This window comes from Pyxicephalus adspersus, chromosome 10 (assembly GCF_032062135.1).
Source record: "Pyxicephalus adspersus chromosome 10, UCB_Pads_2.0, whole genome shotgun sequence".
Lineage (NCBI taxonomy): Eukaryota > Metazoa > Chordata > Amphibia > Anura > Pyxicephalidae > Pyxicephalus > Pyxicephalus adspersus.
Genome location: NC_092867.1, coordinates 31,905,460 through 31,920,995, shown reverse-complemented (window position 1 = coordinate 31,920,995; position 15,536 = coordinate 31,905,460). Strand labels below are relative to the sequence as shown.

Below are 15,536 nucleotides of genomic sequence, written 5' to 3'. Positions count from 1 at the left end.
TCATAGAGAGCTCTATGCATTGTGTGCTCAGCTCCTTTACACTGCACTTCTGACCCTTTCATATTTGATCTATGTATGAAATGACTGGGAGGGTGGAGTACCAGCCGGCTTCCTGAGTTCTATGTGATACTCATTCTGCTTTGCCTAAAGGCAAATTATATGCCCTAGTACAGTCATGCTTAGCTTGCATTATTGCTTGAGGGAACTACAAATATCAGCATGCCTTGCAGGCCAGATGCTGCTCTCTTGTTTACTACAGACTTGGGTACAGGTGATAGATTTTTTTTTCATGCCAAGACAATAATGGCAATTGATTCTGCTGATCGGCCAACCGTTAACAACCACTTCTGTTTCTTATGGAAGGTCTGATCATCTTCCATAGGTTGAACGTCAGCATCTGTACAGTGCTCATGCCTGATCAGTGTTCATCTAACTAGCGATCTTTTCCAATAATCTAATGTGCAGCTCTGCGTAATATGTTGGCACTATATAAATCCTGTTTAATAATATGTATGTATGTACCTTTAGTTCAGTTTTTGTTTTTTAAATCTGTTTTTTAAACTTTGGCCAACCACAGACACAACTGGAAGATCTGACTGCTGGAAGTTTTTTTTTTGGCTGTAAATATGCACAATGGGTTCAAAGTGTACACACATGTTTTCATTTTAAGTATAATCCCACAGTTGTGACCAATTTGGTAAAATCCATTTTTTATGATAGATTTATACTCCGAGTTATTATGACGTGGGGAAAGGGGGGTGTAGATGATATGTTAAAAGATATATGAACGTTTCCTATCCTTAATATTAAAGGATAGGTAATTCATGTGTAAGGGAGGCAGACCCAGTCATTTATCATAGGATCTATAGTACCCACCCTATCCAGCGGCTGATGACCATGGCACACACATTGTACCCAGCTATTTTATTGATTGGTTGATGCCAGTGCAGAAATGTGAGTTAGCATTTATGAACAAACTTCTCCTTTGTTTCCTTTAAAACTACTTCTATCCCCATATGAGACATGGTAATGCAGAAGCAGGTTAGTGAAGGTCAATTACACCTGCAATAAATTCTCAATGATCTCAAAAGCATCTCAAACTCATTTCAAAAGCATACTGCACTTGCCTGTCAATTCACAGCATTGCTCCGTTTTAGGTCATATGTGTTATGTAAAGGCAGCCCATTCATCTGAAGAGCTGTCTAACACACCAAAAAAGGTGCATGAAGCATTTCTGGCAACATACTGCACCACCCGCATGTTGGCTTGGCTGGTTAGGCTGCCATTTAGAATGCAGCTGAAAACAGTGAAGTGGTCCCTGATTTCATGCCAATGGGCCACTTAATCCTTGCTGCCATTGTCCCCATGTGAAGCACATAAAATCAGTGTCGTGTTACTTACCTCTCCTGTCTTTGTGTGGAGGTGAGTTAGAGAAATTCACCAGTAAAAGATGTTATGTGCTGGGCAGTGTATTTTAAATGTTTTAATATAACTATATACTAGCTGTTGGCTTTGTGTGACCTGTGGCTAGTTTTGTGTTCACATGACACTCTTCCTTTATATATAACACAACCCTGGAGATGGCTGGTGTGTGTCTGCTGGGGGAAATCTCTGTTTTAGGAAAGGTGATTGTGCTTTTGGTTTGGCCACCATCCAGTATGAGCTCATCCCTTTTACAAAAGCCATAATCACAGCCGTGAAGTTTGACACAGCTTACCAAGTGCTCAATACAGCCAACAAGTTATAGAAAGTGTGCAAAGCCTGCAGCTGAATGATCCTGGGGTCCAATGATTAGATTTACTTTCTGAAGTGCAGTGCATAGGTCAGATTCAATCTGGGTTCACCTCCCGCCTTATGTAAATACAAAGGCCTCAATGCGATAAGAACAATGACGGAATGTGGTGACACATAGTTGTCATAATGTATGAACTCATACATTTATACCAATTGTTAGCAGGTAACATCAATTCTCTGCCAAATAATCTGACAAGGAATGGACCTACATGTCTTTTGTATACCGTTACAGTACATTCCCTGGGGAGAAGAATCTGAATGGCACCATTAACCTTACACTTATTTTAGTTGACTCCACAAACACAGCTGTGCACTGCTATTGTAAATGAGAAGTGTATGTAGACCTTTGACCTGAGCATTGATCATGTATATGTGATTTAACAACCCTTGGGTTCTGTAAGTTCCCAAAAGCTTGTCATGGGTCAAAGGAGTGCGGAGAATGGGGGTGAAGTAGGTAGTCACTGAAAATGCTGCTTTCTTTGGAAGTGATTAATCATGAATTGGACAGGTTTTATGATCTGCCTGTACAATGATCAACCTAAGAGCAATCATTGGACAGGTATATTCCTGTTCCTATAGACTTGTAACCATCGCCTAGTTCAGAATGTTATGCAATGTAATTGTAATGTTACTTTGAACAGTTGAAATTGATGTTCACCTTTTATATCCTTCTGTTGAGCACATACACGCCATAAAACTTTGAGTTGGTTGATGACATCTGCTAAAGTATGACTAATTTCTTTAGAAAGCCTCTCCAGCTATCCTAACCTCGCAGCAGATGTATCCTATCATATTTTGCCCTATGTATATTACATTAGACCTGTTGAAAGCGGGGATAGTTCAACTTCATACTTAAACCTCAAAAAATATTCCTAATTCTATATAACCAAATCCCTTTCCTTTAAAAGTGAAGCTTTGACCCCCCCCCCCCAACGCACCCTAACCCCTTCCTCTATTGGTCAGTAAGGTTGTCTATCACTCTAAAAAGCAGATATTATCAGGCAGGCTTAGGAAATGGGCCAAACTCCTTTTTAGAAGTCAACATTTGCATATAACTTCAGACACCTAACCTGGCATCTACAAATTGTATCGACATCAGTATTTTCCCCAGAATTTTTTTTAAACTGGCTAAAAAGACTGGGAAGATTACAGGACATGTTGTATTCCGTTTCCAAAAATGTAGAAAATGATAGGAGTACTGTCTTATCTTTCACCAATTGGTTTGCTATTTGGTTTATTGTCTATAATGGAGGTATTGATAATTACTCTAAAATGACAATCTGTCTGCATTAGAAGGATGAAAGCTTACATGCATTGTTGTGTTGCTTTCAGTATTCAGTATTGTGTTGTTTTCAGTATTTTGATATCACTAATATATTATACAAGGCTTTATAGAGCGTATAGATCTATTCACATCAGTATCTGCCTGTTGAATGGAGCTTGTTATCTAATGCCCATAGTAATCTAGCAACAATTAAAATGAAGCCAGGTAAATTATAAATATTTTTCCTAATTTCTGCAAGAAAATACGAGACAGAAAAGATATATGCCAACACAGAGAGAATATACACACTCCATGCAGACAACTATGAGGCTGCAAGGCAAGAGTGGTGATCACTTGTGTGTTCCTAGAATAATATGAATAAATGTTTGTTGTTTTGTTAATGCAAACATATCTTCTATTCTGCTTTGTAAAATACACAAATGGTTCCTGTTTAGTATGGAGTCTCTTGCAGTTTCTGTAAAAACTCTGATTGCGGCAATGTGTTTTATTGTGAGTATTGCACAATGATGTTTTGTATATTCGCTATGAGAAGTAACATCTGGCTGTCAGATCATACTTGTAAACAAGTCTCTGTACTTATAACCAGCATTGCTTCTGGCTGTATAGCACAGACATCAGTGTCTTGTGTTCCATGATGTGGCAGTCCATGTTTGTAAATCATTGAAACGTCTTTTCTGTTATTTCACAGATGGTGTTTGTGGTTACTGAGATATCCCAACCTACCTAGTCAATGTCTCTTTGTTACACTTGAAGGATATAATGTAACAGTGGGGTGGAAGGGTCATGCCTTATCTCCTAATATTTTAGAACAGCCTTTCTCAACCTTTTTATCCTGGGGGAATTCTTGAAATACTTTCTAGATCTTGAGGAACGCTTACAGATAGTCAAAAAGATCATTGGTGTCACTAAATTGCCATAAGTCATAAATTGCTCAATGAACCCCCAGCAACCTTTAGAGGAACCTTGGTTGAGAAACATTTGCCATGATACCTTGATGGTATCCATAGACAAGGTTGTAAGATGGTCCTTTGAGGGTACCAGCAGATGGCATTAATGATCATATATCTCATCAGTCTTTCTACTTTACTATTATTAACTTTACAATTATTTAATTGCTTTTGAAGAACAGCTATTCCAGGGAGTTATTATTATTATTAAACAGTATTTATATAGCGCCAACATATTACACAGTGCTGTACATAGGGGTTCAAATGAAGGATTATAAAACTACAGTAAACCATTTCAGTAGTGTAGGTGATGAGTTGTGAGCAATGAATCTTAGAGATCAGCCTGGGTTAACACCTTGTAGTGTTTGTGATTAAGTTAATGTACAGCGCTGCGTAATATGTTGTCGTTATATAAATACTGTATAATAATACGTTTAGGTTAAAAAATAAATAACCTTGCTAAACTAGACATCACCATTATTAGAATATCTTTATGCTGAGAGAAAGGTAAGTTTCCACTTTGACCATCGCTTCCTAAATTAGGTTACCTGGCTATGATTCTGATTTTCTGGTTCCGCTGCTTTTGCAGTCCCTGACCCTAGAGCGAGGGTTTTAATTTTACATGCATACTTGTGTAAAGTAAAGCACACTTCCAATGGTTCTCGCCCGATAATCAGTGCAGGGTCTATATCGGACGAGAATCTGAATTGTGTACAGCGCGCATCGTTCATCGTCCTAAAGACCATCCCAGCGGATTCATGGACGATGAACGACGAACTATCGTAATGCAAGGGAAGGGGGAGAGCACGCAGCTGGGTGCTGCTCTGTCGTTCTCTTCCTCCCCTCCCCATAGAGCGGAATGGTGCTGTATGTACAGTACTCGTTCATGCATTGTGCAGTGAGTAGTCGTTGGAAAGGATTGTGAAAGATCCTTTCCAACGACTCTAATTGGAAGTGTGTACGCGGTTTAAGTAAAAAAAGGCAGAGGTTTAGAATGAAAACCAGACGACTGATATTTTCTCACATAGACCAGTATGGTAGCCTCCATACTCCCAGGACAGGTTTTGTTCTTGCATAGGTCTTATTCCAAGGGGAGTAAATAGCTTTATTAGTTCTTGGGACTACAGAGTAATTGCTACTGTCTTATTGAGATCTGAAAGTGGTAACTTAGCTAACTGGGCAGGGCTGCCACCAATCCATCTCCAATAATTCTATATTACCTAAGTATATTACTGTTTTCTGTACTTGTAGGGTCATCCAAGGGATATAACATGAGGACATGTGCATGTATTGCAGAGATGTACTGCACATGTTTTCAATTTTATGTTAATTTGTCCTGACATACACTTTACACAAGATTGTGTCATGGCTCTGCCAGACATTTTCTTTTATCAGGTCAGCAGTACATATTGATTCAATGTGTAAACAGTAAAAGTGACGATATTCAGCACCCTGTGACAAACAGGAAATGTAACAATAGCATTTGATATGGGTTGGACTGTCTAAAGCTGTTTAAGTTTAACTTGCAAACTATGCAGTATTTTTATTGTACTCGGAGTTCTGTTTTATGTAAACTGCAATCTCTGCCATCTGCCGGATCCACTAATTCTTCCCATTGGCATTCATCTGACCTCACTAGTGGGCTGGCTGCTTACAATTACTTATTGTTTAATTACAGTATGGATGGCGGATAATTTCAGCCAGACATAGCAATACCTTTTGTGTCTATAAGCAGATCCATGAGGATACCTCCAGAAGTTTATTTTTCCAACGAATTATCCATGTCTGGTTTATCTAGCTGGAACAATCATCTGATCAGTAGACAATGTTTAACTAAACCTAAAAATAAAGATATTGTGAGCAGGCAGGTTTATTGCAGAAAGGACAGGATATCTCTCTCCTGCAATAAGACAAACCTATGTGCCTGGCTGGCTGGGGCAAATGAATGAACTTCCATGCACATTGTTGGGAATTAGGCTATGTACACTCATCAGATGATTTTTGCCCCACCCGAAAGGTCAGGCTCATCTTAGATGGAATCTGCTGTGTGTACGGGTTCATGGATCTGTTCTGATGGATCCATGAAAAAAACACAATACAAGTTAATAGAGAAGGGAACAGCAGGGTGCCGCTTGCTCATTCTTCCCCCCACGCCTCTCCATAGTGTGTACAGCACTCATTCATTCATCTGTTGATGCTTCAAACAATCACAAAAGATCCTTTCCAGTGACAATAAATAAATGTGTACATGCTGCCTTACTTCACTCCAGCCAAGGATCCTGAATTTGGAAGAGAACCAGGTTCAAAAGTCTCCACCAGCCAAGGAGTATTGAGGTGAGTCTGTTTGTTTTATTGCAGAAGAGACATTGCATTCTCACAAGTTTGATGTGTAGGTTTACTTCTGCTTTAGGACATTTTTAGCTGGCATTTTGACCTGGCTTCTGGGTGATGGTGCATGACCAGGTAACCCATCAGCCAATGCACATACCACCATGTTAGACCAGGACGTCCAACATTCTAATTCATCAGAAAACGCTCCCTAACAACTTGCAGTCAATGGGAACACTTCCTGCCCTGAACTAGAACAACCTGCAAAGATAGGGTCGTATCAGACCCAAACTTCTGTGAGAGAGCAGCCATCTGTATCACTAGCTTTGCGCCAACATGGGCCGGCTCTATTAAATAGTAGTAGAAAATCACAAATCAATATGGATTCATATCCTTTGTGTCTTTTGAAAAATATATTTAAAGGAAATGATTTGTGCCTGAGATTAGGCTTTAATCAGTGCAAACTGACCATTATCTTTGTTTATTCTCATCAACCTTTATGTGGTCTGGAGACTTGTCTGATTAGCCTGGGGAATGTGATTGTGGAAAAGTTATTTGTGGCACAGATAAGGAGAAGCTGACAGATAAGATCAGTCTGGTCTGTGGAATGCTTCATTCCTGCATTGAAATGTTTGGCCATATGTTTCCTAATTCTTCTAGATGGATTCACATGGCAACAATGTAAATATTATTGCTGTTCTACATACAGCAGGGGTTAGACTTTTTAAAATATCATATGTCGGCTTTTATTTTCTTGTGGTATTACAGCATCCAGTAGCTGAATATTGTTATTCCACAGGAATAGGAAGGCAGCAATGAACAAAATGATCCCATGACTTAATAGTTTTTCTAATTCAAATAAAGACTATTTTTATTGTATCTTTATCTAATTTCTTTGTTGTACGTTTTGAATGGGATGGGGTTAGAATTTATTCCTGTGTTCCTATTTTATGTTTGTGTACAGCAGAAAGTAAAAGTTGTCACCAAAGCGGTAGTCCTGACCAGAACTTTGGTTGCGTGTTCTATATGATTTTGAAATTTCTATTACTTTCTGTCACAGGACTAACAAATCTACCCAGTGGGGTTACCAACACCAATAAAATTCTAATAGGGATTCTGTCTGACTTACTGATGTATCCAAAGGCAAAAAAGTAAAATTTAAGGTTTAGATTTTTTGCAGGAAACATTTTAAGTGGGCTTTATTTTTATGGCATATTATATTGTAGTCCTAATGTTAACAAGTGTCTTTAAACTCATTTACATGATTGATCAATAAAAAGATGATAAATGCAATGTTATACAAAGCTCAGAAACCATTTAGTATTTCTTTGGCTGTACATAGTTCAAATATTGGATTTTGATTTGTGGTTATGGATGTTTGCATTTTTAGATTATCTTTGACCTTTTCTTTACAGTAACCCAAAACAATAATGTATTTCAGCTTATCGGTTATTAGATGTAGTAGGTGCATTGGATTTTATTCTCCTAGATTTTAAACTCTTTGGGGCAGGGTTCTCTCGTCCTGTGTCACTGTCTGTATCAGTCTGTCATTTGCAACCCCTATCTAATGTACAGCGCTGCACAACTTTTTGGCGCTATATAAATCCTGTTTATTATTAATATTAATTTTTAGGGTAACAACATTTTAAGCAAGTACAGGACATACCTGCGGCAATCATACATTGTCCTTGTTAACTTAATATGATAGTATATAAATTACTAATCCAGCTATTTAGGGAGACTCCTATTGGGAACCTTTTTTAGGCCGGGTCTACGCGGACTGTTTCCCCAGCATTTATCCTGAGGCTTTAAAATCCCATGTTTGAAATTCCTTTGCATTCCAATGGGATAATCTACACCAAGGCGTTTCCTTGAGGCACGTTTTTGAGCGGTATAGACAACGCTCCTTGCAACTTTTTAAAAATTAAAATGCAGGGTTAATGCAGGTAAACGCGTCCATTGATTTCAATGAGCGTTTTCCCACGTTTATAAATGCTTGAAAACATAATTACGGTAAAACGCGGCATAGACGTTTTCCAGTGGTTTAAAGGCAAGCTTTAAACGCCTGAATTTTAACCTCAGGCTTTTAAAGCCTCAGGTTCAAATGTTGGGGAAAAGGTTTGTGTAAACCCAACCTTAGGCTAGTTATAGAAACCTGATTACTATTGTTTCCCCTGCAATAGTTGCACTGACAGCATCTGGCTACTTCTCTGCCTTCCCCCTCCACCGCAACATATGTTTGACTGATACTAGGATAGCTGAGAGTGGCCAGGTCACTCGGGTCTATGGGCTTCTTTCTGTGTACTTAAAAGTAGTAGCAAACGGCACAGTTCTATCTTTGTAGACAATCCACAATTCCAAGTTTCACCTCCAGTGGTGAGAAAGTCTTCACTACATGTTTGTAATGCAGGTTGTATTTGTATAAAGCCGACAGCACAGTGCAATGTTTGTCGTTTGTTAGGAAAATAAATACCGAGTCTCTTGTAACCTCAGTATTACAATGTCAGCAAATTGTGTTACATAATGAGTGAATACAATCTTGATATAAACTTTTCCTTCTCTATAAAAACCACCAAGGTTCTCTTTTCAAGCAGCGGTCTCATGTATCACATTAATCAGTCAAGGTAAATATCTTTGTTCCTTCTGTCATCCACCTAAAATACAAGTACAAAGTGTTCTGTTGTCTAATGTACTGTATGTACAGCTCATAACACATTGTCCTGAAATATCCTGAGATATTTTAAAGAAACAAAAATGTGGCATGCCTGGGCATTCCATCACCTTGTTTTGCTTTATAATCTAAAAATCTCATCAGGAAGAGAAGTAATCCTTCATAACCATCAAAATTGATGTTCAATATCCACAAACCCAAGCACAAAGATCTCGGGCCACAATTTAAAATGAAGCCCCCAAATAGTTAAACTTACTGGGTTTCGGTTTCTTGTGAACCCAGTGCCTGCCAGATCTCCCTCTGAACAGGATATGACCTCGCCATGCAAATTGGCAGCTCCCAGCACTATGTTACTATGAAATATGGGGCAATTGTGCTTTTTTTACACACATGACATCATTTTGGAACAAGGAATGATAGGATAACTATATGGGGAATAGGGAGTTGGGAGACAGGATTTAATTTGTTATTCCAGACTGTAAATCTCCAGTAAAAAAAGATGTACTTCTTTAATGATAGGGTTCAAAACGAGGATTTTTTGGGCCATCCAAGGATTGCTGCTGGTATGCGTTCACCGAGCTGCTGATTTAACTATTTCCTTTCAACCCTGCCATTGGATTTTTTAGAATATCATTTTTTCATCTAATCTTGATCATCAGAAATATCAGAATTCACGCCTGAAATCCTTTCCAAGTTCTGTGGTCACATATTTTATGAACATATCTCAAACATTTATTGATACATATTTTGTCCTTCTCTGAAGAAGCCAATCAGCGAAACGCGTCAGATACCGAGACTTATTTCTATATACCCTAAAACAACATATCTGTTAAATAAGAGAACAACAACTTCTGTGAGTGACAGTGGAACCAATCATTTCTATTATTTTTTTTTATGTCTCAATAAATTTGTTTTTATTCCCTTTCTTGAATCTTAACCCCTTGGATTCTAAGTACACCTTTTTTATGATTGATTCTCTAAAGGGTTGGCCAGCAATACTTACCACTAAGAATAAGGGGGAAATCCATTTTGGATCCATTTTCCTCAACTCCTAAATTATTATTAAAGTATATTCTAAAGCTGCGTACACACCTGCAATTTTTCTCGTTGGAAAGGATCTTTCACGATCCTTTCCAACACATACAGCACCGTTCATGCTCTATGGAGAGGGGAGGGGGAGAGCGACGGAGCGGCACCCTGCTGCGCGCTCTCCCCTTCCCTTTCATTACGATCGGTCGTCGTCCATCGTCCATGGATCAGCCAGGACGGTGATGCAGATTTGCAGCACTTGACTGACCAGTGGATGACTTACGTACACACGGCAGATTTTCACCCGATAATTGGCCGATACCGATTATCGGGCGAGAAAAATTTGCCGTGTGTACGTAAGTCATCCACTGGTCAGTCAAGTGCTGCAAATCTGCATCACCACAATCACTCCCAGCCCTATCCAGACTCTTTAATCTCTTTTGCTGGTGAAAATGAAGGTTTTGTTGTTAGTATACCTTCAGGTATCACGTGTTTTAGTAGAGTATAGAAGATCCAATATTTATTCTACAGTAAAGTACAACTAAATTCATCTCTTGTACTGCATGTGGTACAACTCAGTTATGAAGTCAGAAAGTGTAGGGGGTGAAGCAATATCCTCTGTGAGACAGGCAGCATGTGATTGTAATCTCTGTTCTGTACATCATATGTAACCATAAAAAGACACATACCAAGTTCATGAGAATGCCCCCTATGTCACTGCTAAAAAAAATATTTAGTAAATGGCTATTTTTGCTTATTTTGCATTTGCACAAAAAACTCCGTGTTGGTATTGAACGAAAACTTAGATAAACATGCAGAATGTATTTTACCAGTACATCAGAACATCCAAAATAATTTTAAAGCAATTGTGGGTGCTGTTGGTATATTCACATTTTGGATTTGCTGTACATATTACTATGATAATGTCCTTTCCGTTTCTGCAATAGATACATTGCATTTCCCTATATTAAATGCTGCATGAAATTATGGAAAGCTCTTAGCTTCCTGTAGTGATCTGACAACCGTCTCTGCTACGCTGAAATCCCAGGCACCATTGTCAGCCCTACTCAAATACTTCCTGCATACCACCTCCTCTCTGTAACATAGGCGGAATATTCTACAGTCCAGAATGGAGGATTCAGATAGGGCTGACAATCCTGGAACAAGAAGTTAGGATTCTGTGCTATTTTCCATGTATTCTCCAGTGCATTAGAGACTCCTGTGTGGTATATTTCCTTAGGCTCAATAAAAATGATTTATTATTATTATTGGGATTATTATCTTCATGAATTTATTTAGCTCCAACATGTATGCAGCTCATTAGAGAATCCATAGTCAAGGGACTGTCATTCAGAGGATAATACAATCCAATGTCCCCATGTTCTAAGACTAATATTGTGGGAAATCTGGATGCCACAAATGCCCATAGGTGGAATAAAGAGGGAAACAAACAAGGAAGTAAAATCAAAACTTTTTCTTGAACTTTTAGGTTCACCCCCAACCCTACCCAGTGTCAGACACTGGCCAAGAAGTGCCCAGTGGGATATACAGCTCTGGTTGTATGCTTTCAATCACATGAATTTAAATTGACTTTCTTGCCTTTGTACAGGTGAGTCCTGGTAGCAAGGCTGCTTTGGCTGAGCTGTGCACTGGAGATGTAGTTATCGCCATTGATGGAGAGAACACAGATGGAATGACTCATTTAGAAGCACAGAACAAAATCAAGGCCTGTGAAGATGATCTGACTCTCACCATTAACAGGTAACTTTCTCTGAGCAGGTACATGACATAATACAGTCTGCATTCTCATTCCACAGCTCATGTAAAAACATGAAAGTGTGTGCATTCCTGCGGTCTCCTCCCTGCTTGTGTGTAAGTAGAGGCGTGAACGGTCATTACACGTCTGTATTCAGAGGCATGGGACCAGAGAAGTACAAAGAACTTAAAAGGGGCAAGATGCCTGAGGATACAGCTGTATAGTTTGTCTAGAAGTGGGGATTATATCATCCTTTCCATTAGTAATAGGTAAAAGGCTGTATGGCTCCGTATGACTCAGCTATGTACGCATGCTGGAGAATAGTCTCCTAGATGAAATAACGTAATTGTCCTGGGGAAAAAAAGCTAGCGTGTGTGTGTACAGCCGTCATCAAGTTTGTTTAGCACTGTGCTGTGTGTATAGCGCTCATTCTACTGTGACTGCAAATCATCATAATTTATCAATTACAAAATAGTTTATAGATTAGAAAAGCATTGAAATATCTGGGCTATCCGTTTTGTTTTTTTAAACCTGTGTTAATATTTTTTTTAAAAGCTCCCTTATATTGGTATGCCTGCCAAGTGAATGTGTTGTACAAGGAGCGGAAATGAACAGGTCAAGGTAGAAACTCTATCAGTATTTGGTTGCTAGGAGGTAAGCCATTGTTTAAACAGTGGGAAGATTTGCATTTATCAGCAGGAAGATTCAAGTTAATTGGTATCATTTTTACTTTGAACTGTCACTTATTAAACTGGCTCCAAGTGTTCCTGAAAGCACTTATTCACTTGGCTTCTAATGCTATGTTTGCTTTAACTTATCAACCAGATTGTAATTAGAGTTTATCCTGTTCAACATTGGGTTTATTTGGGCATTAAATGACATATACCTGACCTGATTAAATCATGAGTCGTAAGCCATGAATTAAATAGTCTGTGGTCAAAGTGCCCTTGCAATAATTCCCAAGCAAATACTGGCACAGAATGCCTTCATACAGAGTGGCAGGGGGAGCACGTTGCCGTACCATCATACAGAGTGGCAGGGGGAGCACAGTGCCGTACCATCACACAGGGTGGCAGGGGGAGCACGGTACTGTACCATCATACAGGGTGACAGGGGGAGCACGGTGCCGTACCATCATACAGGGTGGCAGGGGGATGCATGATGCCATACCATAATACAGGGTGACAGGGGGAGCACGGCGCCGTACCATCATACAGGGTGGCAGGGGGAGCACCGCGCCGTACCATCAAACAGGGTGGCAGGGGGAGCACGGTGCCATACCATCATACAGGGTGGCAGGGAGAGCATGGTGCCGTACCACCATACAGGGTGGCAGGGGGAGCACATTGCCATACCATCATACAGGGTGACAGGGGGAGCACGTTGCCGTACCATCATACAGGGTGACAGGGGAGGGGGAGCACGGTGCCGTACCATCATACAGGGTGACAGGGGGAGCACGTTGCCATACCATCATACAGGGTGACAGGGGGAGCACGTTGCCGTACTATCATACAGGGTGACAGGGGAAACAAAGTGCTGTACCATCATACAGGGTGGCAGGGGGGCGCATGATGCCGAACCATCATGCAGGGGGAGCACGGTGCTGTACTGTCATACAGGGTGGCAGGGGGACGCACGGTGCCGTACCATCATACAGGGTGGCAGGAAGACACATGATGCCGAACCATCATACAGGGTGGCAGGGGGAGCACGGTGCTGTACCATCACACAGGGTGGCATGGGGGAAGCATGGTGCAGTGAAGAAGATGTTCTGTATGCTTTCTGTTTTAGCCAGCCCTGTTATAAAGAGAAAATACTGCATTGGAAAGTTTAGGGTTCCTTGTCTGTAAAATCCCCAGGGCATTGACTTTCTAAACCTAAATAGGAAAAATTACTGTGTTCAAAGTTTTCTTTTTGTAGTGAAATGCTTTATAAATTGTAAGACTTCTGCAGTATTTGTGGCCTATGACTAATGGTAAAAATATGCTGAGTGCACAACATTTTCCTTAGATTAGCCCACTTGTATGAACCATCATTCAGGAGCACCCAGCTGTATCAGACCACATGAATGGAGCTCAGTTTGGTGTTTTGTATTTGTCTGCAAGAAAGTGCTTTGCTAGTTGTTGCTATGATTACACACACTTATAAACAGTTTCTATTATCCCGTTGATCCCAGCCATACAGAGTTTGTCTGGGATTGTCACTAATAGGGTGAAGCAATAGAATTTTGTTTATGACTGTAACAAAGGTATATCCTTGGGCAGGCTGAAAAAAAACAGGTTTAATGGCTGTGTAATGAAAAGGACTGTACTTTGCTGCATAGAATTGCTGTCTTGTGAAATATTTAACCAATCCATTGCATTTTATCAATTTACTGGAGAAAAAACATGCTGCTTCAGTGCCGGTAATACCCAGTGCTGTGCTGTTTAAAAAAAGAGCAAAAAGGAAATATTTGCCATGGGGCAGATGACTGGTAAACTAATTATTAAATATTAGAACCTAATATTGGGAGTTCAGTGATTTATATCCAAAGCCTTCATATTTATTTAGAAAATACTAAATGCATGTTCGTAAATCCAGTTCTTATTACTGATCTGACATATTCAAATAGCTTGAGCTTTTGTGTTCTGCCAACAGGCTTTCCAAGTATCTTGGAAAATGTGCCACAGTCATAGCCTACAGCTGTATTTCTCCTGGGCACTGTGGAAGTTATACTATATGTTCTTTGTGCTATATTGGTACTGGTAGGTTTGCTTCCTGATGGTATTACTTGCTGGTATTGCCATAGAAAAACAAGAAATAGGAGGTCCAAAACCACAATGGTCACAGCAAACTGAATTGTGTAGGTGCCAAATGAATTGAAAATGTGCAGAAAGTTTTGTTCAGTGTTGTTTCCATAGTGTATCCCTAAGCCCTAATACAAGAAAACACCCAGAAACTGCCTTTTCAGTCATTTGCCAGCCGTAAACTGTGAGCCTTTCTTTTTCCCAACCTCCAACAACTGTACCGCCCTCCAAATGTTCACTGACACATTGCTATGAGTTTGCCAAAGAAACTGGCAAGCCGTGTGATCTGGTAACTCTGAACCGTATGGGATTACAGTATGTCTAATACACGGGCAAATCTGTCTCCTGGAATCCAACACCAAGCTCATTACCCATTACTAAGTAGATGGACAGATTTTTGTTCTTGTTTCTTTGGTGGAGAGAAAAACTTTTTTTCTCATGAGATCTTGGGAAGTGGCTGTTTATTACTTGGCTGAGGATGGATTTACGTAGTTCCACATTATAATTTATTCCACATTCAATAACATCCTGACATTTGTCATGTCCGTGTTCTCCTTGTGCATGTTTCCCATTGTAAAACAATTCTCTGTATTGGATGATGTTTTTCAATGTCCATGTCCAGCATTATGCACACACACTAGATGATAGTCACCTGAGATTGTCTGGGGAAAAAATTTAGTGTGTACAGTGATCCCTCCATGTCATTCATTAATCGACCCCTGCGGATTAATGAACCTCCAAGCAGGAGGTATTTTCCTACTAAGAGGCACCACTCGCTTGTCTTTCCCCCTCCATAAAACAGCAGTGTACAGCGCTCATTCATTCTCCTATCACTGGAAATGATCAGGGAAGATGCCTGTTGTTTCCAGGAGAAATCGGACACCAGTACAGCGCACCAAAATATGAGACGTTGGATGTAATGCAATGGTGTGTGTAT

The 15,536-nt window shown here is 39.9% G+C and overlaps 1 protein-coding gene across 1 annotated transcript in view; it reads left to right on the top strand.

Annotated features, from left to right (window-relative positions):
- Positions 1-15,536, top strand: part of PDLIM1 (PDZ and LIM domain 1) — a gene marked incomplete in the record, with an annotated part of 32,716 nt that overhangs the window by 898 nt on the left and 16,282 nt on the right. The window contains 1 exon segment of the mRNA XM_072424763.1: positions 11,664-11,815. Within this exon segment, the coding sequence (XP_072280864.1) occupies positions 11,664-11,815 (152 nt within the window).